Consider the following 24,917-nt stretch of genomic DNA (forward strand, 5'->3'; position numbering starts at 1 on the left):
GTCTCCCGCCATGCTCGCGGTTCGCGCGCTCGTAAAAGTTCACGAGCTCGACAATTACATATGAAAGAGTCGTAAAGGCGTAACGCCCCGTGGCTGGGGCTACACCCGTATGGTATAACGATGTCGTACCGGGCATCCTACGGCTCGCACGAACACGACCGTATACGCCGATGGCCTCCATCGATAACGAGTCCCGAGAGATTCGCCGGCTGGCTGCCAGTAAATGCCGCCTCGCGACGTCACGTGGAAAATTCGGAGGGAGACCAGATACGGGGACTGGCTTTACATGTATGTGTACACACGTCGTATACGAGATATCCCGGTTACTGTACTCGCGATATCCGGGAGAGACATTCAGTGGGGACGACGGCGGCGTTGTTCGGAGCGCAGGAAAGCAAGCTACGGCGATTACCGTAGCAAGACCGTAACGTGATACTTTACTCGGTACACGCTAATTCATCGACGATGAGGGCGACAAAGCATCTGCGCGACGCACCGCTACGCGCGCTACGATTGTAATACCCGCATGAATCAATGACTCGCTCGATGCGAACTCGAACGTGTTTTAGCCGACAGACGCGAGTACCTGTTGCTAACGCCGACCTGAACCCGATACTACGATAAATTCTTGTTACGTCGGTAATCAATCATCAATGATAAAACGGCGCGATAGGACGATAGCGCAATAAATATGCTTTCGTGCTCGCCGATCGAAATTTGATTAAGTGCATTCCGTGGTTTCGCTATGTTTCGCGCCGACGTTCGTTACCGCGCAACTGGCAGAACAATAAGCGCCCCTGCGCCACATCGAAACGAAAGTGGAATAAAGTATGATATGTACATTTAAACCTGTCACACGCCTGAGTCGCGGGCCGATCGATCGATATGTGTACGGGCGGAACAAAGGATACGGGCGCACGGGGCGCGAAGATCGATCGATCGAGGGGAGCGAGAGCAGCGCATACCTGAACGCGAGATAAGCGCGCTCTCGTACGACGTACACGCTATGTACGTGAGACGATCGCGCGATTAATCTTCGTGCCGTGGCGTGAATCGGCGGAAGTGCCACGTCCACGCGAGAGCGAGCGACGCGCATTTTATATGAAGTTATTTGCATCGACCGTGCGCGGGCCGGTTCCGCGGACTACGGCCTATAAATTATCGCCGGCCTATAATGCATGCTTCGTGAACTTTGGGCAACGAACTGCGAACCGCGTATACTTATGGCGTGCGAATCGCGGCGCGGCCCGGCTCTCTATTCGTACGCTATCAAGATTTCTCGAATAAACTTCCAGTTAGATTAGCACAACGAATATCTTCGCGGTAAATTTGCAAATCTAAGGAAGTGTCTGTGCCTTAATCTAAAAAAAAAAAGATTTAGATCTATGCTTCTCTGGGTACTAAAGTGATGTAGCCTGGAAATTATCGCGTTATATGTGAAGACACTCTCAAGATAGATAGCCCGGAAAGAATGCAGATCCACCGAGACGCCGCGCGCCGGTACAACTGGCGTAAAATTAAAACCGGTACTCTCGGCGACCTTCGACCTCCCATGAAGAAAGCGGTGCGCACCTCTTTACGCTTCACGCGGCTTAATGAAGATGCATACACGCGGTCGACGGTGTATCGCGATAACGAAGATCTACGGGCGAAAGTAAGCCGAGACTCTCGCGGCGTCTACATGTATACTCTCGCGGGACAAAGCCGAAAAACAAAACTAGAAGAGAAGCCTTCGCGATCGGCGAAGGAGCACCGCACGGCACGTGTACGACGTGATTCTAAATTATTTCGTCATCCTCTTATGCCGCAAGACAAATATTTTTTTATCGCAAATCGGACTTCTAGAGATATATGTACCTAAAGATATATATGTCAACTTTGTAGCGCGTAATTTAAACATCATTAAACTTATGTACTCTCGATATATTTCAGCATTGCGTCGTAGTGCAAATTTGACGAGCGAACTTACGATGTGGAGTGTTCCCTGCAGTCCGCAACGGTTCAAGTCAAGAGTGAGCGCAAAAATAAACTTTGCGAGGACTCGTCTCTAGACGCGAAATGAGAAAAGCGCGTCGCGTCGCGTCGTTTGACCCTTTTACGTTTTAAATACGATTACTATCGATATAGGTTCTGCCAATAGGTTTTGTAAGCTTGTGTGAACTCACCATGACGTAATGGCGCTGCATCTCCGTCTTCTCCTGGGCGAGTTTCTCCAGCTCCAATTTAATACTGGACAGAACAAGCAGGAAATCGCACGTGTAAGCTAAACATTAGTAAGTGCAGGCGACATTCAAAAGCTGTGGGGGCAAAATAAAGAAGGGGGCTCTCTCTCTCTCTCTCTCTCTTTCGTATTTGACCGGGGAGAGGACTCGTGGAGCGTTTCGGCTAACAATAGAGAATATAATAACGCCGCTAAACGGGATTATCGAGTCATCAACGAGTCGAGGGTCTGTGACTTGGGCTCCGTGGCGAACGAGGGATACGATATCATGTTCGAAACGCATTGTTCGATCGTGTAACGATTCGTTAATCTGTCCCGGATTTTTCCGCATGTATTTTTTTTTAACCTTCCGAACCGGTTCGTTTCTATCGCGCCCCCAAATTGAGGGATATTGCGGAGGGGTGGTGCACAGCCAAGCCATTAAAAACACACAATTAGTGCAGCCGCAACAAACATTGATAATAATTGTTATATACTGGCCATCGTGTGTGTGTGTGTGTGTGTGTGTGTGTGTGTGTGTGTGTGTTACATTGTGTGTGAATTTCGTGTTTACCAAGTGGACCGTGGAGAATATTGGAAGCGTCGCGATTGCGAGCGAATAATTCATAAAAACGCATTCGTGGAATTTACATCGCGTTCAATTAACAAGGAAATCGTATGCAAATACAAACAATCGCAAACGCGTTAGGTAGGTACTACTGGTCGTTAAATATTAAATAACAAAACTGTTCATCATCGAGAGCGATAATTAATTATTTTGTAAAAAAAAAATATGTAATCGTCAGAAAATGTGTTTTCGAGCACTTTGCCCCGTTTAAAAAGAAAGTTAATACGAAATCAATACGAGAGAATCGGCGCGGCACTGCGCAGGTTCATTAAAAGTTAATCCTCGTCGCGTCGCGCTTTTCCCCGACGTGTTAAAGCGCATATTAATATTCACTTGGCCGGCCACCATGTTACCCCGACAGCGACATCAGAGCGGGAACAAAGGCCCCGTCCACGGTGGCGATAACTTTTTTAACGACGACAAGCCCGCGCCGTATTTTTGTTTAGCGCGGCGCCCCGGGGGCGCAGGAAAATAATCTTGCGGTGGCGGCGGTCGACAAAACCGCTTGTACCGCGGCGAAATGAATGCGTTCGTATGTGCCTGTAACGCTCGAGTGCATCGCGCGCCCGCCGCCGCTGCTGTGTTGCTGCTCCGCTGCTGCTGTTGCCGCTCTGCCTGCTTGCTCCATGACTGTATACCTACGATAACGAGTATGGGGTGCGTCGTGTCTCTCTCTGTGATTCGTGTTTCTCCCCATGTTCCCAGTATTTTCGGCGCGCGACGACCGCCAATGCTCGGCTCGCGACGATAATTTCCCAGAAATTTCTTTTTTTCTCTCTCTCTCTCTCTCTCTCTCTCTCTTTCTCTGCCCCGTCCACCCAACTCCCCTAAAATTATACCTCTGACATTACTTTGAAGATCCGTACCATTTTCCTTTTAATTGCACTCCCACGTATAATAAAAGCGTTACAGCCGTGCTGCCGCGCGCATATCGAAAATTCATTTCGGTAAAATCAAATCGGTTTTTTAATAATTTCCCTCCCTTTTAGGGGTCTTCGCAATTTCGCGAGAATTGAAACAGCTCGACCGCGACCGAGCGATATCTCTCGAATTCGAGCGCGACGAAAACGAATGCATTTTAATCTGGGAACAACGGCAGGATGATTCGTATGGCTTTGTGTGCATGTGTGTATGCGTGTGTACGTGTAAATGTATGTATGAGTAACGCGTTGCCCTTTCTACATTTTTATCTTTTTCCCGGCTTACCATCACGTAATGCCTCTGTATCTCTATTTTTTCACTGGCCAGTTTCTCGCACTCCAATTTAAGGCTGTGTAAGAAGAACAAGAACAGAGCATTAATATCCACCGGCCCTCGAAATCGTCGGTGCCATTGTCCCTCCGCTCGTTCTTCGTCGCGACATTAAGTTAAAAACGCGCCGTATAACGCGCGCCATATATATCGCGAACGGGAGAAAATAAAAGGTCGGTACAACTGTAAAAGCTTCAACGATAACGAACGGAGTAAAGACGGTTTATATCGATCTCGCCATCGAGTTCAGCACGAAAACGCAATGATAAATTTGACATTTCTCGAACAACTAAATTTTCTTTCTCTTTTGTGTTTTTCAAGGAGGAAATCCAGAAGTCGCGTAACGGGACGCAAAAAGCAATTTGTCTCGGTTCGAGGAAATGATAGAATGCATGCGGTAATTCCGACGCGGCGTTTAATATTCGTGAAAGGCGAATCCACGCTATATGTTGCGCGGCGTAATCTCACCTATAAGGCGATAAATTAGCACGGTATTAACGATCACGCTCGCGCGAGCGGCAACTCTCGTTACGCAAACGGCAATACTCGTACAGTCAGAAAGTCGATTAATTATTTCAGATTGACGCCGTGCCAACGATTTGCGGGACGATTTATCGAGAATCACGTTGCGCGCTTGAATGCGCGCGCCTACTAACACGTGGCCGAGATAGCACTCCGTTTCACGCGGCCGGATGCATTTTTGCTTTTCCGCGATTAATATCTCAATCCGCGGAATTTATGAATGTTGTTCTAAACGCGCGATAGTTATTCGCTCAAACGTGCCCGGTGTCGTCGTCCCGTTGTAATTATTGTAATTATTTTTCTTTTATTGTCAGCACTTTGTACATTTAACTTTCAAGAAAAAAGAGGGGGAAAAGGGAGAGGAGCCGGTGCCGATGCTCTTTCAACGACCCCGGAACGCGGTGAATTTAACATATCGATGAATAGGGACGCAAATCCAACGATCGAAGAAACTAGTCACGCGCCAGCGAGCTTTTCGCTTCCGAACCCGCCAAAAAGCGCGACCCGCGATCTCGGAGGAAACCCTTTTCTGCGATCGCAGACACGTGCACCGCGCACACAGGCGCGCTATCCAAATGGGGTCTGGGGTCTTCGCTCCTTCTCCAAACCGTGCGCATACTTCGGTGTGCACCGTTTCCGGTCGGACAAACAATTATCTGCCCACGTCCGTACATCAGTTCGTGCGTTTCGCGTGCGCGCCCACGTGGTATTTGCACGAGCGCTTAATGGATACGGCCCTGCGGTGTCCACGGACGCGAATGTTTACTCCGTTCGACAAACTACTGACCGCTGAATGAAGTTTACATCACGCTCAACTATCCGCGAGAAAATATGTATTTTCGCCGAGGAAATGGGAATCCGACAATTTTTCTTAAAAAAAAAAACGCCGATAAGATCGCGTAAAAGCTTTGGGACAAGTTGTATCAATATCAACTTCCTAGGTACTCTACTGTTACTTCAGTAACGAGAATAAAAAAATACGTGTCGTTAATTCAAAGAAAAAAAAAGTTATAAATATTAATGTCTGTGACAGACAACGAAGATGTACGTTTACAGTCGCGTGATTAATACAAATTGCCAGGATTGTCGGAAACAATACTTGTGACAAATTGGCCGTGTCTTTATTAATATTGAATAAAGCCCGTACATCTTCGATTGACTGCAATCGACAAGGACAAGTTTGTAAATACGAAAAGAAGAAGGATACCTGTGATATTGGGCTTGTAAAAAGTTGAACTCCTCTTTTATACGATCGCAGGACTCGCTGACCGAAAATTTGAACGGCTGCCCAGGCTGCGGTGGACCCTGCAACACAAAAAAACCATTAAATGTATCAATGTGCCTTAATCCCTTAACGCCATTAAAGCCCTTAAGACCTCGAGATTTATTCGAGAAACTCCGCCAACTCGCTGGTAACTTGAAATCGATACACAGAGTTGGACAAAAAATGTTGCCACTTTGATGTACACTCCGCAAAAAAGACCGTGCCACGCCTCGTTAATTAATGCTTTTCTTCAATTTTAATGTACATCTATCTTTCATGTCTATATGTAACTGCTCTATTTCTTTTACCGTAAAAACTAATGTCAAATTTTGATGACTCTTCCATCAGACTTTCTAGATTACCACAAATGAAATTGCCGGCGTAATAATCTTCGAGTACATTTCGAACTGTTCAAACTGTTCTGTAACTGTTCTGTAACTTCGACGCATAATCATAACAATATAAACCGGCTTAAAGTTTAATTGGTTTAATAATTCTATTATATGTATCTTATCTTGATTCAGGTTTCATCCGAGCATCGCGTTATACATGCGAAGTACAATGTAATAAACATAAATACCGGATAACACGCTAAACTTATTATAGATAGTTAGTTTCTCATCTAAAAAAGGAAAATTTCGCTCTATTATTATTCGGTCGAAAGTGATCACTATTATGCTTCAAGCTTAAGAGTCAAACTTATAATCGCCAGAATATAACTGCCAGAATAGAAACTTTAGTAATAATTTAAACCAGTATATCACGTCAAGAACGATCCTTAATTAGATTTATATCCCTTAATTATACTTATATTTATCCCAATTATAATTATATTTATGCCAATTAATTAGATATTTCAGGATACGCTACTTTTTTGTCGCAGAGCATATGCTGTAGTAAAATCCGAGTGACTTTAGTGGTTGCTGTATCAGCGCGCGTCCACAAGCGTAAAAGCCACATTATTGCCGGTAGTACCAGTGCTACCCGCCTCCGTATACCTGTTGGTAATAACGTTACGAGCGTGTTATCGATCGTTTTGCACGTCGTGCCCCGCAAAACGGATACGCCACTATGGCCTCGTAAAAGCCGGAATATAGTTCCCTCTCCCTTTCTCTCTTTTCCCTCCGTCCGATCGTTCTCCCGCATCGTGCGATCTCTAGTCTAATCCGCGGCGGCCGAGGAATGCCGCCGGAATCGCGACGTTTCGTGCGGGAGCGCGAGCGGGAGGTCGCTAACGATTCGCCGGCGATCGCGATCGCGATCGCGTAATGAAAATCGTGCCAAAACTCGTAAAATAAAGATCAACTTTCGGTCGCGTTGCCGCGCTAATGAGTCACACGTGTGATACCGGGCCCGGGTGTGTGTGTGTCTACTATATACATATAATATATAATACCAGAAACAGTACGGACGTTCAGCAAACGCTAAGTACTTCCTTGTTTGTGATTTATTAATTTTTAATCTCATTTTTAAAAATCGTTTGTTATTGTCTCGTTAGGATTTCTTTTACTTTTTACAACATGCTTTTAAATTGTATAATATTTTACTGTGATAAGCGAGTAATATTTCAAAGGGAAATTCGATCTCACGTGAATCGATGTACCTTAACGTAGTCCTCGGAAAGCCTCGTAGCTGCGAGTAGTCACCGCAGCGTGTTTGATTAATTTTTACGGCTTCGCAAAAGGCTTCTCCCCGACGCATTATCGCACATGTATATTCGAATTACGCCGAGGATTTGCGCGCCAGGTGTGCAATATCTTTAAACGGCTCAAGCTCGACGGAATCATACCAGACAACGCTGTGTATCTCGCTCGCTTGCTTGTTATCTGCGAACGTATATACACATATCCAGAAACACATACGTACGCGTATATACGCTCATCTTTCGCAAGTGACTTTTAAATGCGACGTAATGCGAGTAGATTCTCTTATCTATCTTATTAAAGGACGGAAGAGTAGAGTTAATGCAAATTGGCAAACAGCTGATCGCAATGGAATCGCTGATCCGATTTGTATGCGACAAGTCACGATGGTCAATCCAATTAATTTATCAGCTTTCGCCCGTGGAACAAAATAGCAGACGTCAGAATGAAATGTACCGCTTGGTATTTTCCGGTAGCTCCGTTTATCAGCTCCATCAATAGATCGATATGAATTAAGAATATCAGTCTGTCGAGATACGGACACCACTCGTAAAACAGATTTATATCGCCGCGTGCATAATTTATTGTAAATTATTTATACTGATATAGCTAAAAAAACACATCTACATACCTAATACATATGGAAATGTCGAAAGTAATAGTAATGTATCTAATATGATAAACACACAACAGTATCTTGCCGATATTTTCTTGAAATATTCACATCGTTTTAATGTTCAACGAACGGAATGACGATATAGTGATGGCCTTTCGCATCGATGAGCGAGACGGAAAAGCAACACACACCCGCCGAGCGACACGGTTAGCGTCCGTCGAAAAGCGAAGCGCGCGAATTATGTCGTTTCGACGAATAATAATGAGAGAACGTAGCCGTCGCGCACGTCAATCAGTGTCCTTTACGTGCCGCGGCCGATTTAATTATCCGATAGCCTCCTCTCTCCCGCATCATCATTCGGTTCCCTCTTTCCACGCCGCGCCGCGCTTTTTATTCCGCGCGATCGAGAGCCATCGGCAATACAGCGTGCGCGCGTTTGCGCCGGCGGTATTCAAATAGCGCGTTATCGGTCCGACAACCCCGTGAAAACGATAGCCGGGGCCGGATAACGACGAACAAGAATTGGCATTAAAGCGCAACGATCGGCACGATCGCGCTTTTATTGGTTTTCGAGTCTCGCGCGACATTTAATACATCCCGGCAGATACCGGATTACCGTTTCGCAGTATATTATCGCGGACAACTCAATGGAGCGAGGAGGCCGCTCAATGGACGTTCGTTAAAGCCGACTATGGGGCGACATCGTCGTTTACGGTCACCCTGTCTCTTCGGCCGTCAAAGAGGAAAGGAGAGAGAGAGAGGGGGGGAGGAGAGGAGACGACAAGTCGGCCACGCCGTGTTACGTCCTAACGCTAACAGCAACTGGACCAATCAGTTGCGTTTGCAGCCACTCAAGTACGCTTAAGTGGCGCGTATCACTGCGTCTAATTACGTTAGCTCCATCGATCCCGCCGTCCGTCATCCACTAGATGCCTGATTATCGGCACGTATTATCGGACAGGTTAACTGCTCTCTACGATGTCCCCGTCTGTGATCAAGCCCGTAACCAAACACAAGGCACGCGCGCGCTCAAGTGCCAAGAACATTTGCTCATCTCGAGCTACGGTAAACGGGCATTGTGCTCACATTAGGGTCGCAACTAAAACGGAATGCTATATATATTACGCTCCGAATATTTTAAATTTATTCTCGCGTTCCCCAGTTATATAATATAATTAAAGATTTTAGATTTATTTCGATTTACCAACTCGTTAAAAGGTTTAACTTCAAAGTTATTATTATACAAATTTCACTATAACTCGTTTCTCTTGCAAAAAAATAATAAGAGTTTTTTAACCAGTGTCTTTTCTAACTTAATATTCGAGAGAAACAGCTGCCTGTATCAATCGAAGCACCTGATATACCGTGCTAATCAAAGAGACGGTAGTTTCGAGAGTTGTTGGCCGGTGCGCACTCGTCCGCTTTACTTAGAGGCTCTCGTGAGAAACTCGCTAAACCATGGTGGGATTACGCGAAAGGACGACGCAAACAGGGAGAATGGCCGGGAAGAGCTTCGAGAGGGTCGGCGGTTTTCGCCGCACCGCAAAACCACCGACTCGTGGCGCGGATTCCAAAACCACCCGACGACCAGAACCGACCGCGTTCGCCCTATAAGCGAACCTCTCTCTACCACCTTCCGTTATTCCGTTATTCCGTAGAGAACCGCTGGTCGCGAAATATCATCGAAATATCGCGCGCGGTGGAGAGAGTAGGGAAAAACATGATTTATCTTATAACGGTTTAAGCACCGTACAATCGGAATTCCTTGAACAACCGTAATATCGCGAACGAAATAACCACGATCGACGGTAATGAGCTTAAGTTACGTAATTTCTACAATTTTCACGGGAAATTAGGCGAAAAACAATACAGAAATCGATGTTGGGTGTATAACAAACTGATTGCCGAACAAACGAACTCAAGCAAACCCAAGCACGATCGAATACCGAAATTATGCAACGCGATAACAATTCCCTTAATATCGCCAGACAATACGCTTCAAGATTTGCATGAGGTGTAGAGAAAGAAAGGGGGGGAAGGGGGAAAACGAGAGAGAGAGACGGGTGTACGAGCGGTTGTATCTTATTGATCATTATGATTATTCCCCGTAGCAGACTGCGAATTCATCCCGAGACTGCGGGGCACGACCGCTATTTGCATAAGCAATGCATTTTGATTCGTAGACCCACATTGTACTCGGCACACGGGGAATGACATAAATAATGCATAGAATAATGATAGCGCGCGCGGCGCGCGAAAGCGAGTCTCTCTATCGCGAAACGAAACGAGACGAGACGAGACGATTCTCGCGCTCGTAATTCTTCGGTATGCTGAAATTGCGGTGCGCCGCCACCGGCGCATGCATTTTGTTCTACTCTCGTTAACCATTACCGGCGCGTTATATCCAGCTTTCTCGCGGTGTGATTCGCGCGATCTTCGTGCACACGTTACGGTAGATCCCACCGTGCATCGTTCCGCGTGAAAAAGCGCAAATAGACATATCTGAAATAAATAAACGGAACAATGAAGCCGAAGGCTTCTTTAATATCAGAAAACGGGAATATTAAGATCCGAGAGGTCTCAAGAGGCGAGCACATCTGCTGTAACGCATTAAGGCTCTTATACAGTTAACGTATAATCATATCGTATAATTTGCCAGGCCATTTACTTAAATTTCTTTCGCGAGAGGTAACGAGCAGAGTTAGCGTATGTAGAGCGGCTAATAAAACCATCGTGTCAAAACGTTATTTCACGGAAGAAGGTGGTAACGGTGTCGGCGCCTATCCGCCAACAGTGCGTCCACAAAATATTCTTTTATGTGCGTCAATTCGCTCATAACTACGATGTATCTATAACGTAACTCACGATGACGTGAAGCGAGCTGAAAACACCTGACGCGTGTACGCACGGTTCTCCGTGCCGTCCCGAGTCCCGACACAGACAGGCCAGGCCACGCATTCGAGCAGATCGCTCGATAAGAAGCGACCGCGCGGCAGTTTAACCCGTCGAGCAATTAAGGCGATACGATCGACGCTCTCGTAAAATAACGTCACACTGGCACGCCGCTGGATACATGAATAAATGCTACCCTCTGTCTCTCGTCTCATATCTATACGTAGTCTCTTCGTTCGTCTCTCTGTCCCTCTCTTTCTTGCTCTACCTCTCTCAAGCCCGAATGTATTTACACGAATGCTTTGCATGGCATCTCGCATGCACACGACGCGGTAACTACGATCACGACGACGACCAGCTGTGCGCGCCAGAGATCGCTGCGCAGAAGACTTAACTTAATAACACGCGGACGCTGACGTTTATAGACTCCGTTTCGCCGTTGGCGAATGTAAAGTGACCGTTCTCTCTCTCTCTCTCTCTCTCTCTCTCTCTCAAAGTTGATATTCCCTTACATCGGTATTATGCAGGAAATCGCGTTACACGTTTCAACAAAACAAACGAATAAAGTGTGCGAAAATGTAGAAAATAAGCAGCAAAATTACTGCATCCATGCAGCGATAAATTTATAATAATAAAGAGAATATGCCCCAAACACACCGCGGTACGTTCTTCGGATCTCCAGCAGTAGTGATTCAATGGGCGTGCACACATAAGTCAAAAGGTTAAGAACCGTTGTTATACCATATACTTTCGCGGATACTACGTCGCGCGCCGTAAAAAGAAAATGTCAGACGTGACAGGTTCGAGGTGAAACACGAGATAACAGACGGACGAGAGAACGAGGAAAAAGAGCGTATAAAAAAACCGGTAGGAATAAAGATTAAGCGAACAGAAGCCGCGGACAAACAAAGAGCCGAGAGCTATGATTCGGCCGTTCCGAGTAGACCAGGTAATTACTGGTTGAATCTGGAAGAGAGAAAGAGAGATTTCGTGTCTTTTCTTCCTCCGCATTTCCTACCCTCGACCATGGATCTCGACCTCGTTGAAAGAGAGAGAGAGAGAGAGAGAAGAGAAAAACTACGAGATGGAGACCTCGTTGAAAGAGAGAGAGAGAGAGAGAGAAGAGAAAAACTACGACGATGGATAAAAGCGCGACGAGAAAACTCCGTCGAACTGCGCGAATGAGCCGCGCGTGGTACTTTAACGGTACAAAGGGAGCTTAAATATCGGCCAACTGTCGTGGCCCGCTACCGTCGTCTCTCTCAACTCCCTGGAACGACCATTTACTCTCCTCGTTCTCCTATCTCTTCGTCTCCCTTTCACCGTCTGGTACGCTTGGTTGCCGGTGGAAGCGAGAGCAGAGGGCATCGACAAAAGCGACGGTGTTACAAAAGCTCTGGCGATAATAGGAAGCACGGCGGGAGCCACCCTGGCAGTTCGGTCACCTAATCTGTTACAGTCATAAACCCCGTTCTCACCCTCTCGTCTCTACCCCCTGCCTGCCTGCCGTTCACGGTGACGCCCTTTTACGAGCTGCTCCTCCCGGCGCGGCGGAGCAGCTCACCCTTACGTGAAACGCTCTCGTCACTCTTTTCCTCTCTCTCCCTCACTCTCTCTCTCTCTCTCTCTCTCTCTCTCTCTCTAATTTTTTTATAAAGTGATTCTATCAGCGCCTGTAGAACATTCGTTCAACGTCGTCAACGGGGACAGTTATCTCATGGCACGCATGCGAAAATGTGAAGACAATGAATAAACGCCGCGAATTTAATATCGCGCATTTTCTCTGGAAACTTTTAATAACGACTTTACGATCGTCGAATGATGGTCTTTTCTTTCTCTCGATGGCATCGCGCCTTTTTCGCAGCATCAACGGTCCTTGAGGGCGTCGCGCGATATTCAATGGGGAATCTGTAACACGAGGGTCGTCTCCCTCGGGATTAAGGGGAGAGATCGAGGGAATATGTTATAATTACCGCCAAACTGAACGCTGGAGCGGGAGTCAGGAGCGAAAAGGAGGGGCTGATGGGATCGTACCTGCCAACCGACCTCTCTTGCTTTCGACACTCGCGACAATGTCGTCCCTTTCGATCTCCTGGGGCTGATACCGCTCTTACCCTCCCCCTTCTCCCCTTCATCTTTTTTACGACGCGCCGCGCATCACGGCGTAGCCAGTAACGTCAAAATGAAATTTCTAAGGACGAGGACAGCTACCACTCTCTTACCACTCCCTTTCACGATAATCTCGTTATCCACGCCGACAACCGGGAGAATGGAAGGCGGAGGGTGAAGGACGAGCGGCACCCCTTGTTGTTGTCTGCCTCCCCCTCGTGCGACGAGGGAGTGTGCATCGAGGCAATGAAATCCGAGCACGCGGCCACATCTCTCGAGAGCATCTAAATTGCGATTCTAATCGGCGCCGCTCTCGTGAGCGCCCCCGACCATCCGTTTTGCGGATCATAAATGCACGATCGCGCTGAGTCATAACGCGCGCCGCCGGGCGAATTGAAAATGACAGTCGATTGTTCCCGGCGAAAATGAGAAGATAAAACGTTTCGTGAAGAATGCGAAGATTGCAGAAAAAAATCTGTAGATAAAAGGAGGATTTTTATGATAAGGGGTATACGTTCTAGGAAATCGGAGAGAAAGACATAAGAATACTATTACGTATTGTACGATCGTAAGAAATACGAAGAATATCTTTTTATTCGTTCGAAACGACCATGAAACGGCCAAATCACGAGCTAACTGCATTTGATTCCATGTACTCCAAACTTCTGTTTTCGTATTAGTTGTTTTTTCTGCCAATATAGCTCGGTGAAGAGAGAGGACCGTCGCGGGACTCGTTTCCTCGCTCCGGCGATCGAGTATGAGCTGAAAAACGAAACAAACGCGAAGCGGTTTGGATGGGGAGGAGAAAAGAATGTCTCCCTCGTGTCTCCGGGTTGTCAAGCCATTATCGAAGCTATCGCTCGACGGTCGACCGGGCGTTTTTAAGAGTGCCAGCCTTTATCTGGCGAACAAGCTACAGCTAATGTAGATCCCGACTGCGACCCGATTTTATCCTTCTATTTTATCTGTGACATACCCGAAATAGAACTCTTCACGGAACCACTTCTCCTATTTCTTAGCGCCTCGTGTATCGAAGAAAAAAACCGTTACTCTTTTAGCGGCGGGACTAAAGAACAATTTTTACGTCTACTGTTCTTGTCTGAGAAATACCAACGACATTACGCTGACGGTATTATCTCAATTATGTAAAATACGAGAAGTCGTAGTGGGTATAAGAGATGTTAAGCGGAGAAAGTGAGAAGCAAAGAGCGCGCGGGAGAGCGACGAGAGATAAAAAAGAGGAAAAGACGAAAAGATGGTAGCCACGGACGAGCTCGAGACAGTAGTATACGGTAGCCAGCGTGTATATCATTAACCTCATCCTCGTTTTTCGTCTTCCCCCTCGCGCGCACAGCCACCCCACCCCACCTCCGTGACAAGCACGGGTCTCAACGGTCCGATGAAACAGGAATGCACCGTCTCGTTCTCTCGCCCGCGTCGCGTCACGCACCCCGCATCGCTCTTTCTTTCTCTCTCTCTCTCTCTGTCTCTTCCATCCGCGCGTATATATATATATGTGTATTCTCTCCCGTTCCACCCAATATGTCTTCTTTCTCCGTCCATGCCGCGCGATACTCGTCCCGACCCGCACACCATCTCACTTCCAGATGACTCCGACCCAGCGCGGCACAAACGAGTAATTAACTATCTCCGTGTGGGACACGTGTTCCCATCGTGTTTCCTCTCCTCCTTCCGTTCATTTCTCCCTCCCCTTCTCCGCCGCCTCCTCCTTCTCCCGACTATGTCTCCTGCTGCCTTCCACCTCGCTCCACTGACTCTCCGTGTTTGCACACACTCTCTTATGTTAATTCGGCTTAACGCCCAGAAGCCCTCGAGGGGTCGAGAAGCGCCTTGCCTCGCCTCGCCGAAAAATTACGGGCGATCACGAAGAGGGAGCCCACGACGATCGGGGTGGTCACGGACGATCTCGTAGAAAATAATAGGGATGTTCGTCCACTCGTGTGTTACGTGACAGGGGAGAAGATACGGGAAGAAACGTAAGGGTCGTTCGATCGTTCGTAGGGTCCCCACCACCATTATTCATTGTACACTCGACGCGATTCACATCTCTTCATACGAGCTTCGCGTTAACGTTCCTGAAAATGGTACTGCTAATCTTCCGCCATTCTCGTGAAACCAAGCGTCTCGACAAACATCGATGCTAGTTCGTTTCAATTATGAACTCCCAGGGGTTGCGAACAATACTCGATAAGTCCTCGACTTTTTCCAGTTAAGTCTTTTCGCGACCGTTCGTAATTTTGCGGATTTGTTCAGGTTTGTAACAGAAGTGGATCCTCGCCATTTACCATTCGGTATGGTTCGCATTTTGGAAAAGCATCGTGTCGACAGTGAGAGGAAGAGAGAGAGAGAGAGAGAGAGAGATAAGCTAAGAGAAACGCGCTTGCTAATAAACTCGATTATTCCGACGTAATCCGTAGCGAACGTCTAATGACCAGGTAGTAGTACCCGGCCTCAAATTTATCCATGGCATTCATCTTCCCATTAGCGGTGAATAATTCCGTTGGCGTTTACGTGCCGATTCCCCATTCGTCCGGGTTGTAAGATGATTGGCCGCAGGGAGAAACGACGGTGTCGTCGCACGGTCACGACCTCTCTTCCGTTCCCTCTTGGGCGCTCTCGTATTCCCGTCCGTTGAGAAATCGAACCGTGGGGGTCAAAAGACGCCGATAACTATTGTACAACAGCTAGCGATACGCGCCAATCTATCGCATACTTTTTTAAATTGCATATTTTTAATAAATCTTTCCTTATATAAATATTCAATATATAATTTAAGAAAAAATAAACTTGAAAAACAGATAAAATAATTCTCTAGCTAATTTTAAGCAGACTTAGTTTCGATTTTAAATTGAAATTCAGTTATAAAGATAGATGATGCTAAAGACTGGAAAGTTGCAATAAATAATGACCACTCTCGACGATATCACTAAGGAGGAATCAACAACTCAAAATTAACCACGAGATCCATAAATAACAGGAAATACGCTTGATGAAAAAGATAAGACTTCAATATTTAACATATTTTCTATGCGAGCATGAATACGAGATCGAAATATTACTCTCGAACGATAAATCAAAATGTTATTCTTAAATCATTACCCAAATGAGTGAGATCAGTATACACTAATGCTTTTTTATCTCTTTTAAGATCCTATTAATTTTTCAGTCAGTAATTTACACGGTAGTAAAATCTGAACTTTCTATTACGCATAAAGACCAGAAAATAAGAAAGAAAGGGACAAAGGCAGAGACACGTGATTGCGAAACAGAAACCTCGGACACGAGATTACTCTATATGGCGTACTGTGCAACATGAAAACAGTGGGAGACGAAAAAGAAAGAAAAAAAGAAGGCGAGGAGACAACTTGACAAACCACCAGATCTAATGTCAATTAGTGCCATTCTCATGTACGAATAGGCCCGCAGGGATCTCTCGACGAGGCTTCCTCGAAGTTTCTCCTCTTTTTCTCCAGAGTTCTTCGTTCTTCCTCTTTTTACTCGGAGATTCAAGTACACAAGCCGTATTCGCCACTTTATGCGTAATTACAAAATTGCAGCAAGTATCCTTTCAAATACCGTTTCTATAACAGGTGTGAAATGAACACTTCCAAAGAGAAATTTCTACAGGGAGCTCATTTTTAAATAGAAAAACTGACCGGACTAGCGATAAAATTATATCCTCACAGCGGCATGGCGCAGATAAAAATTTGTGCTCAGGTCAGAATGGAACGACAAAGACGATTAGGATCCATTCAAGAATTTAAGGGTGCGGAAAGCGAAAGGTTGCCAAATTAAAAATAATCGCGGAAACCTAATAGGTAAAGCTTTCTCAACTTTCTTCAAACTTTTATCGGACCAATTCACGAGGGTTTAGGAGAATAAATATCCTAGAAAAGGTCTCGTGTCCGATTATCGTCATGGAGATTATTTCGGCAGGTAGAGCTAGGAATATCTGCAGAGCTATTCATTTCATTCACATGGTCAGCGAACGCACACCTGCGACGGAAGTGGCGCGTCAGACTTTTCTAGAGACCACATCGCACCGATCGACTAATTATACAGCCCAGCGAGATATTTAATCATCATGACACGTGTTTTTTTTCTCTCGGCCCGCGCATCAGCGGCAGCGATTATTATTTATTACGTCGTAAAGCATATCGTTGAGCAAAGAAACGGAACGACACGGAACAAAAAGGCACGGGACGGATCGCTCGTCATATCGAGCGTGTTGATCACGATGGGGGAGGGAGGGAGAGAGGAGAGGAAGAAGGGTATCTCACTCGACCCGTCATCGATTGCGTGTATCACGCGAAACCGCTTCCTACGCCGGTCGCCGCGCATTAACGTGTAATTGTATCTAAAAGTAAATACAGACGTCTCGCGATAAAATCGGTAAACGCCTCGCGCGTTACGCGTTAGCGTCGGCAGATGCACGGCCGTTGCGCCATAAAACCGCCACGGGAAGGAGAAAGCGTAGGTAAGGAAAGTGGAAATTAAAACCGTCGCTGCTCGCCGCACGGCTGGCGCACACGCGCGCACGCACACGCACACGCACACGCAGACGCACACGCGTGAAGACATGACGCGGCGGCGCATGCATACATACATATATACGTATCCCGCCGCGGAGTTCCTCCATCCATTCGGCGGCGCGGCACCGTGTAATTACGTCGGGCGAGAGCACGAGATCGCGATCCGGCTCGGCCAGGAAACGTATAATGGGAGTATGCGTGAAATTTACTGGCCGCATCGGCATAATGGACGACGTGACGCTCAAGATATCACCGTGATTCCATATTTCCGAGCGATGCGCGCGCGGCGCGGCGCGGCGCAGCGGAGCGTAACGCGCCGCGATTCACCGCGTGTACGCGTCAGTTTAGATCTCGGATTTTAATACAAGCAATTACCGGGAACGGGACAGGGTAGACCGAATCGGCCCGAGTCCGCGGCCCCTGCCCCAGCTCCGCTTTGGAATATCCGCATCGCATCGTGCATTTATCGCGCGCGGCCTCGGTCTGTAATTTCGCCGAGTCGAATTTCAACGTTGCGCGTAGGTATCACTGTATATCACCGATACGCGTGGATCGCGGCAACGCGAGGATTCAGATTCAATTAATCCCATCGCGGTAGCCGAGATCTGTGTTTATCGGTGAAAAAAATTCCAATTTTCAACATTTACGAGATATGGCTTTTAAAATCGCGTGACTTTCCAGACACTTAAGGAATCCTCGGGTATCTGATCAAACACGAGTAGCGCGATCGTTAGAGAAGTATCCGAGCTTCCTGTGCTACGCGCAATTTCTTATGCGAGCCAGTCTTGCGTAAGCCGTAATTAACATATTACTAATTAAGCAATCTCGACGCGTCGCGCCTCGACGAGGAGGAATTAAAAATGAAGAAGGCGAAGACGAGAAGGGAAAGGAGCGCGCCCCGCGCGACCGACCGGTTGCGCGTCGCCGCGTTTTTTCAGCTGTGCACATTCGGACGCGTTTGAACAGCGTGTCGGCGCAAACAGACCGATTAAAAGTATCAATATTTACCGAATTGGGGGTCCTGCGCAAACGTGCGCCAACGTGCAGTTTACAGGAAGGTAGTAAACCCGACGGCGAGGTCCGGTCTCTCTAATACGCGCGTGTGTACGGGTGCACGTATAACGACGCCCGTCTGCCCGTTGACGTTCGCAACGTGTACCCTACTAACTAACGTTAGCACTTCGCACCACCGTCCGTCCTTCCTCGTAGAGTTATGGATTGCTCATCGCCCCTTCGCCCCTACCCACGCTTCAGCTCCGTAATATTCGATTACGTGGGGTGTCGTTTACGCGAAAAATATTTCAGGGGTGGATACAGGCTCTCGAGATGCGAAGGAATATGCTGTTAGATATAGGAAGCACTCTCGTAAAATTTAGCACTGAATTCGAATAGGGTTCAGCACTGAACGCAAGTACGTGGGGGCTTAACATGCACGAATCGTAATATTCGATAGAAAAAAGTCAAGATCAGCTAGACGACTCTAGTCGCTAATTACAAGTAAATATAAGTCGATACCGATATCTTAACTTTTGAAGAGACACCTCAAAGATATGTATAATAGACGATAAATTAAGTCGAAAGAAAAATTTCAATGTAGTCTTTAGGTGTATCTTAAACACATTGATATCCTACGTACAAAAGAATTTAGCCTGATCTTTTTAGGGAACTTTTCTACATGCTTATTACCTGACCTACCTGACCACGTCCGGGTGCACCTCTTATTACTGTTATTATTAGGGTCGGGCCTTTTCCTGAAACTCTCATTACGTTGCTCATTACGCCTTTAGGTCCCTTTTCTCAGGTCAACGACACCGGCACAAAGTGACGTCCGAGTATCTCGCGCGTCACAACGATCGTCATTCGCAATGATCGGTAAGTGCGTGCAATGCCTTTTTCTATGAGTCACGTTCGAGTTACGTTCGACTAACTGACTCGATTAGCGAGTTGCGAAAAAATTGTTTGTCCGCGATTTTTACGCGCCGGGCGCTGCGCGTATTTGTTTTTAACGCAAGAGCGTTGCGTCGCGGCGAAACTAAAAAAAAAAAGGCGTTAATATCCTGTAACGGACGGATGGAAGTTATATGCCGACGAGCGAGAAAGAAAACCGCGAAACGGCGTGAACGTGACGGGACTACGCAACGACGACTCCGAGCGAGCTGGACACGAGTCGTGCGCGACGACCAAGTCGCCATTATCTCGACCGGGCCGTTAAACGCAGAACCAGCGCCGAGTCCATCGCGGAACGGACGGCGGACGGCTCTCTTCGCTCGCACGATTCACGGATCAACGATTCCGACGTGCCGTGGCGAAACGCTTTTCGCACGGCCGCGAGGCCAACGTCGGACGACGGCGAATGCGATTGTTCCGCGTTCGTACCGACCGAATTTTCGACGCGCGGCGGAAAAGCACGTGCACGTGCACGCGTTGTATATTGAGCAATATCAATTTAGCGATATTTATACAGTATATTGTGTATGCGATTACAGTTGGAGCAACGTGTCACACGTGCGTTCCACGTGGTCGCGTCGCCTCGAAACAGCCCGGTAATCGTGATTTCCTCGCACGACGATCCCTCGACGTGCGTTAACGAAAGTTTCCGCAGGCGGCCGAAATCCGATATACGCGAGCGAAGCGCGGAATGCCGAGGTTGCGTTCGTCACGTCGCCGCGTATACGCGACGACACGGCGAAACTCGAGAGGCCGCCCGGATTCGTCGCTGACGACGGATCGTGTTACGAGAGGTGCGAATCGCGTAGTCGGGAGTAACGGGAGCGCAATCGAGCGCGACAGCTCGAGCACTCTAAAAAGAAATCATCATCATGCGGCGTGTTTATCCATTTAGCGGTAAAAAGATGACGGAGAAATAACAAGAGGGGGAAAAGGGGAGGGAGAGCGCGGCGAGTCAGAAACGCGCCCCGCGATCAAGGAAGAACGGGTTAAACAGGGTCAACAACGATGTAAATTACAGACGTAAATCAGATCGCCAGCGCGCGCGTGGCACGACCGCGCCGGTCCGCGCCGGCGCGCCGACGCGTCGCGGCGGTACATTAAGTATGCAACGTGCTGTAAAATAGACCGAAGGCTCGCGGCGGTCTCGCGAAAAAAGGAACGCGACGGTCGGGGGGGGGGCGGCCATTTCGCGGAGCGAGCGAAGTAAAACCTATCGACGACGTCGCGATCTCTCGCGTCTGTAATCCGATCCCGGCGAAGCAGCGTCGCGGCGATACGATCGCGGCTCGCCCCGCGAAATATACATCACCGCCTCGTGTCGTCGACGCCGTTATCGGCCGCATTCCGGCGGTGATCAAGCGCGCGTCCAGCCTAATTTATTCGGCCTGAGAATTTACATCGATTAAACCCGATGGCTATTTAATGGTTACACAATTGCGGTTTACGCAGTTTATCTACGCCGAATGCCATCGTCGATCCCGGGACAAAAACAAACAAACAAACATCAGAGTTACGATTATCACGATAATAATAATTATTATTATCGTTATACGTTATTGATACAATCGTTACTCACCGGATGCCTGGCGGCAGCGGCGGCCACGGCGGCTGCGTTGATTCCGGCGCTGGGATACATCCTTCCTGCGCGGTTTCCCGCTCGATGCGTCCACGGAGGTACGCCAAGCCAAGGTATCTGCACGATGTGTCTCGCTGTACTGGCCGGGAGACGCGACTTATCCGTTGCTTTTCAGCGGAGACGCGTCATGTCGCGCGCGCGGCAGTCGGCACGCTTATTCCGACGAGCGCGCCCCGGGGAACAACAATAAACAACAACAAAACGGCACAACGGGCAACAACCGATAACAGAAGTAAAACGACGGTTCCGAGGAGGGAAAGGGCCGCTCTCTCTCTCTCTCTCTCTCACTCTTTCTTTCCCTCTTCCGGGAGGCTCGTAACGCGCGTCGAATCACTCGGCCGCTACGAAGACGAAGATGATCGGCAGCACTCCCGGCGATGACGTGTCGTCCCGCGACGACGTGCTACGTTCCGGTGCGACGCGTACGCGAGCGTGATTCGCAACACCCCGTTTCCCCGCCGAAAATCCATCGGCGGTCGGCACCAATCCATCCGTCACTACCGTCTCATCGGCCGCGCTTAAACGTCACACCTTCTCTCTCGCACTCGCGCGGAGTAACGGTCGGTTGGTCGGTAGGCGGCCTCTCTCCTTCTCTATCTCTCTCTCTCTCTCTCTCTGTCTGTCTCTCGGTTCGCCGGGTCAGGTGAGGCTGGTCGTCGCGTTCATTCGGAGTCACGCACGACGCGCCGAGACGAGCCGATGCACGATGGGACGAGGCGAGCGGAGGAGGCCAACTCGATCTCCTCGACGGCCGTGTCCGCGCCTTTCTTTGTGCTTCGCAACGCGAGAGTCGCGGCTTACCCTTTTTTCGGTCGGTAAGGCAGGAGAAACTCGCGTCGTCGTCGTCGTCGTCGTCGTCGTCGCCGCGCCGGAGAAACACACCGAAAGATCTCGAGAGCACACGTTCCTTATCGGACACACGCGCGTTTATTGCGATCTATTTACTTCACTCCCGCCTCCTCTTCTCCTCCTCTCGCCACGATTCGGAAGCGGCGGCGGCGTCGTCGTCGTCGTCGTCGTCGAACGTCGCGGGCAACACTGACGCGCGTCACACACGCTGGCACACTGCACACACTCGGTTGTTTACTCCAAGACCGCGAATTCAACGTCCAGGCGCGCGCGCGCGCACACACAATCGCGACTACGAGATCGCCGCCGAAAACGTGAAAGCTCGAAAGACCGCGGAGCGCGATCGATCCCACTTGCGGAAGTTCCTCGCGAGAAAATCGCGACGAGCGTCATAAAAGCGCGCGAGAATCAAATGACGCGGACGAACCTCTCGCGAGAGCGGCTACGGAACGACTGACGGATAGACCGATGGTGGGAGATCTCCCCACCAGCGCGCTGTATACCCCCCGCGCGACCTCCCTCCCTCGATCGTCGACTCTCCCACTGCCTCGCTCCCTCGTCGCTCACCGCGCCCCGCGCCGCCCGCGGCCCATCGGTCCCGCTACTTCGCGTTCAAAGCCGCCAAGCATCCCCTCGAATGTCTCTCGTCTGACGTCTCCTCCACGCTCGTATTAACTGGCGCGATAGCTCCTTCGCAATTAAGTCGCGTTACGTAAGGATCTCGAAAAGGCGAGCACGAAAATCACGGCTCGTTAAAACGTTGCTCTACGCGTCCCTCTTACAAACTCCGTCCGTCCTTCTCTCTCCCTCTCTCTCTCTTTCTCTTTCTCGTATATCTCCACTGTTCTTACGTATGGTCGATCCGTTTTATCGAGCTCCTTTCCAACGAGGAATGTTCGTCGTGATTTTCGATCGTCCACGCGCAAGTCTTTACGATTGCCTTTACGCGTCGCTCGTCGGCGATGAATGGCAATTTCAGCGGAATGGAATTATATCGTCATTAAAGCGGCCTGGCGTCCCCGATTTTGTCGTCTCGCCGAGCGACGACTTCGCACGGCGGCGGCACTTTGACATTACGACGATATTGCGAAACGCGTCGCGCTCCCAATTCGTTCTTTTCCGCGAGCGAGCGTGCAAAAAGGTGACTCGGCACTCTTTTCCCCCTTACTCACCGATGCTTTATCGACATCGATTACCGGCCGTCTGGTTTTTCTTTTTTTTTTTCTTTTCTTTTTGCCGTAGCTACATGGAGGCATTATCGCCACGACGACAGCGTCGCGGAACCGCGCGCAAACAATATTCGCGCTCGATCGCCCCTCGGAATTCAAGCGATTCGGCGTATCAATCTCATGAGAGACGGTGACTAATAAAAAGTCGTTGCTTACCCGGCGTCGTTATTCCGCTGGGAGGTACTCCACTACGAGTAGTTTGCTCCGACTACGGGCTTGGATTTTTGTGAGTCTTGGCGCGGAGAAACGCCCGGTCCATCGGGTACCGAAAAGTTCTCAGTCGCGGACGGATACGCGCGGCGCGCGGTATAGTACGAGGATAGATAGAGAGATAGAGAGAGGCGAGGGAGGGAGGCGCGGCATGCCGAGCATACGCGCCGGTATTAGTCGTTCCTCCGGGTTCGCTACGGCGTGTGCAAACAAATCGAAAGTTTTTCGCAAAATGGCCGTCACCGGGCTGACACGGATGTCCGCGTAAACTCCCTTTCGCCCCTCCTCCCCGCGCCGCCATCCCCCGCCGCGCTTTTCCCCGCGCCTCGTTTCCCCGCTTGTCGACCGGCTGCCTCTCTCGCCACTCGTGATTTCCCTCACTTCCCACACTACCACAAATATGGCGCCTCCACCCGTTTTCCCAACCCCTATACAACGTAGCTCCGCATAAAGCGACAGAGCGAGAGAGGGGGAGGATACGTACACGTACGCCAGGGCGCGCGCGCGCGCGCGCGCGCGCACGCACACACGTACGAGATATAACCGGAATATATATGTATAGCCGTGTACGTGCGCGTACGTGTGTGTACACGTGTACGAGTGTGCGCGAGTGTGTAGCGAGTACCATCCTGTACGCGCGATTGTGTGTGCTAAGGGGGTGCCCCTATGTGAATATCGCGCGGCACACAGTCCCAAGCAGTTTCCTACTTGATTGCCGCTATCGTCCGCTCGCCTCGTAAAGGCGCTGACTCCGCGCGGACCGTGCCGTCGTGATCGCAACCTCGACCAATCGACGCCGGCCTAGCCGACACTTGGCCAATCGCGGCGCCGTCTGGCGCGGCCGATCGACTCGACGGCGGCAAAGAGTCGAATGAAAACGCGACCTCGGCCAATGGGCGCGGCGACTTTTTCAAATGACGCGCGTACGTGGCGTCCGCGCGGATCGCTCGCTTGTCCCCTCGAGCCTCCGCGGAGAGAACGTACCTATACTGAATAAAGGTGCTACGCGAAGCCGCAGCGAAACATGAAAAATAGGGGGCCACACGAGGAAAAACACGGACCCGAGGGAGGAAGGAGGATGAGGAGGTGGAGATGGAGGGCGCTGTTGGATGGATCCTACGAACCGAGACACCGAAGGCTGGGTGCAGTCAGGGTTGCGTGGGATGGGTCGGGAAAGGAGGCCGGGACGACTAGAGTATAGAGGCCGAGGATGAGAATGGAAAAGTAACATAACGAAACGTCGATCCCATTACCTGGAGCTCTCTCTCTCCCTCTCCCTCCTTCTCTCCAGCCCTGCCGCGCCATACGCTCCGCCGTTGCTGCACGCCTCACCGCGTCGCGCCGTGCAACCATCCCCGCTTTCGA

At 49.1% G+C, this 24,917-nt stretch overlaps 1 protein-coding gene across 5 annotated transcripts in view; it reads right to left on the minus strand.

Moving 5' to 3' along the window:
• Positions 1-23,854, minus strand: part of LOC139773999 (protein groucho) — a 68,927-nt gene extending 45,073 nt beyond the window's left edge. The window contains exons 1-3 of one of the 5 annotated variants that reach the window (XM_071708910.1): positions 21,205-23,854; positions 5,809-5,906; positions 4,035-4,098 (exon numbers count right to left, since the gene is read on the minus strand). In XM_071708910.1, the coding sequence (XP_071565011.1) occupies positions 4,035-4,098; positions 5,809-5,906; positions 21,205-21,264 (222 nt within the window). In that variant the 5' untranslated portion in view covers positions 21,265-23,854. Of the gene's footprint in view, positions 1-2,165; positions 2,230-4,034; positions 4,099-5,808; positions 5,907-21,204 lie in introns of all 5 variants that reach the window. The other 4 variants (XM_071708907.1, XM_071708906.1, XM_071708909.1 and 1 more) reach the window with 4 other exon arrangements.
• Between the last annotated feature and the right edge of the window lie 1,063 nt (positions 23,855-24,917).

This window comes from Temnothorax nylanderi, unplaced genomic scaffold, assembly GCF_030848795.1.
Source record: "Temnothorax nylanderi isolate EJ_2023f unplaced genomic scaffold, tnyl_v1.0 TNYL_tig0072_pilon, whole genome shotgun sequence".
In the NCBI taxonomy this organism is placed as follows: Eukaryota; Metazoa; Arthropoda; class Insecta; order Hymenoptera; family Formicidae; genus Temnothorax; species Temnothorax nylanderi.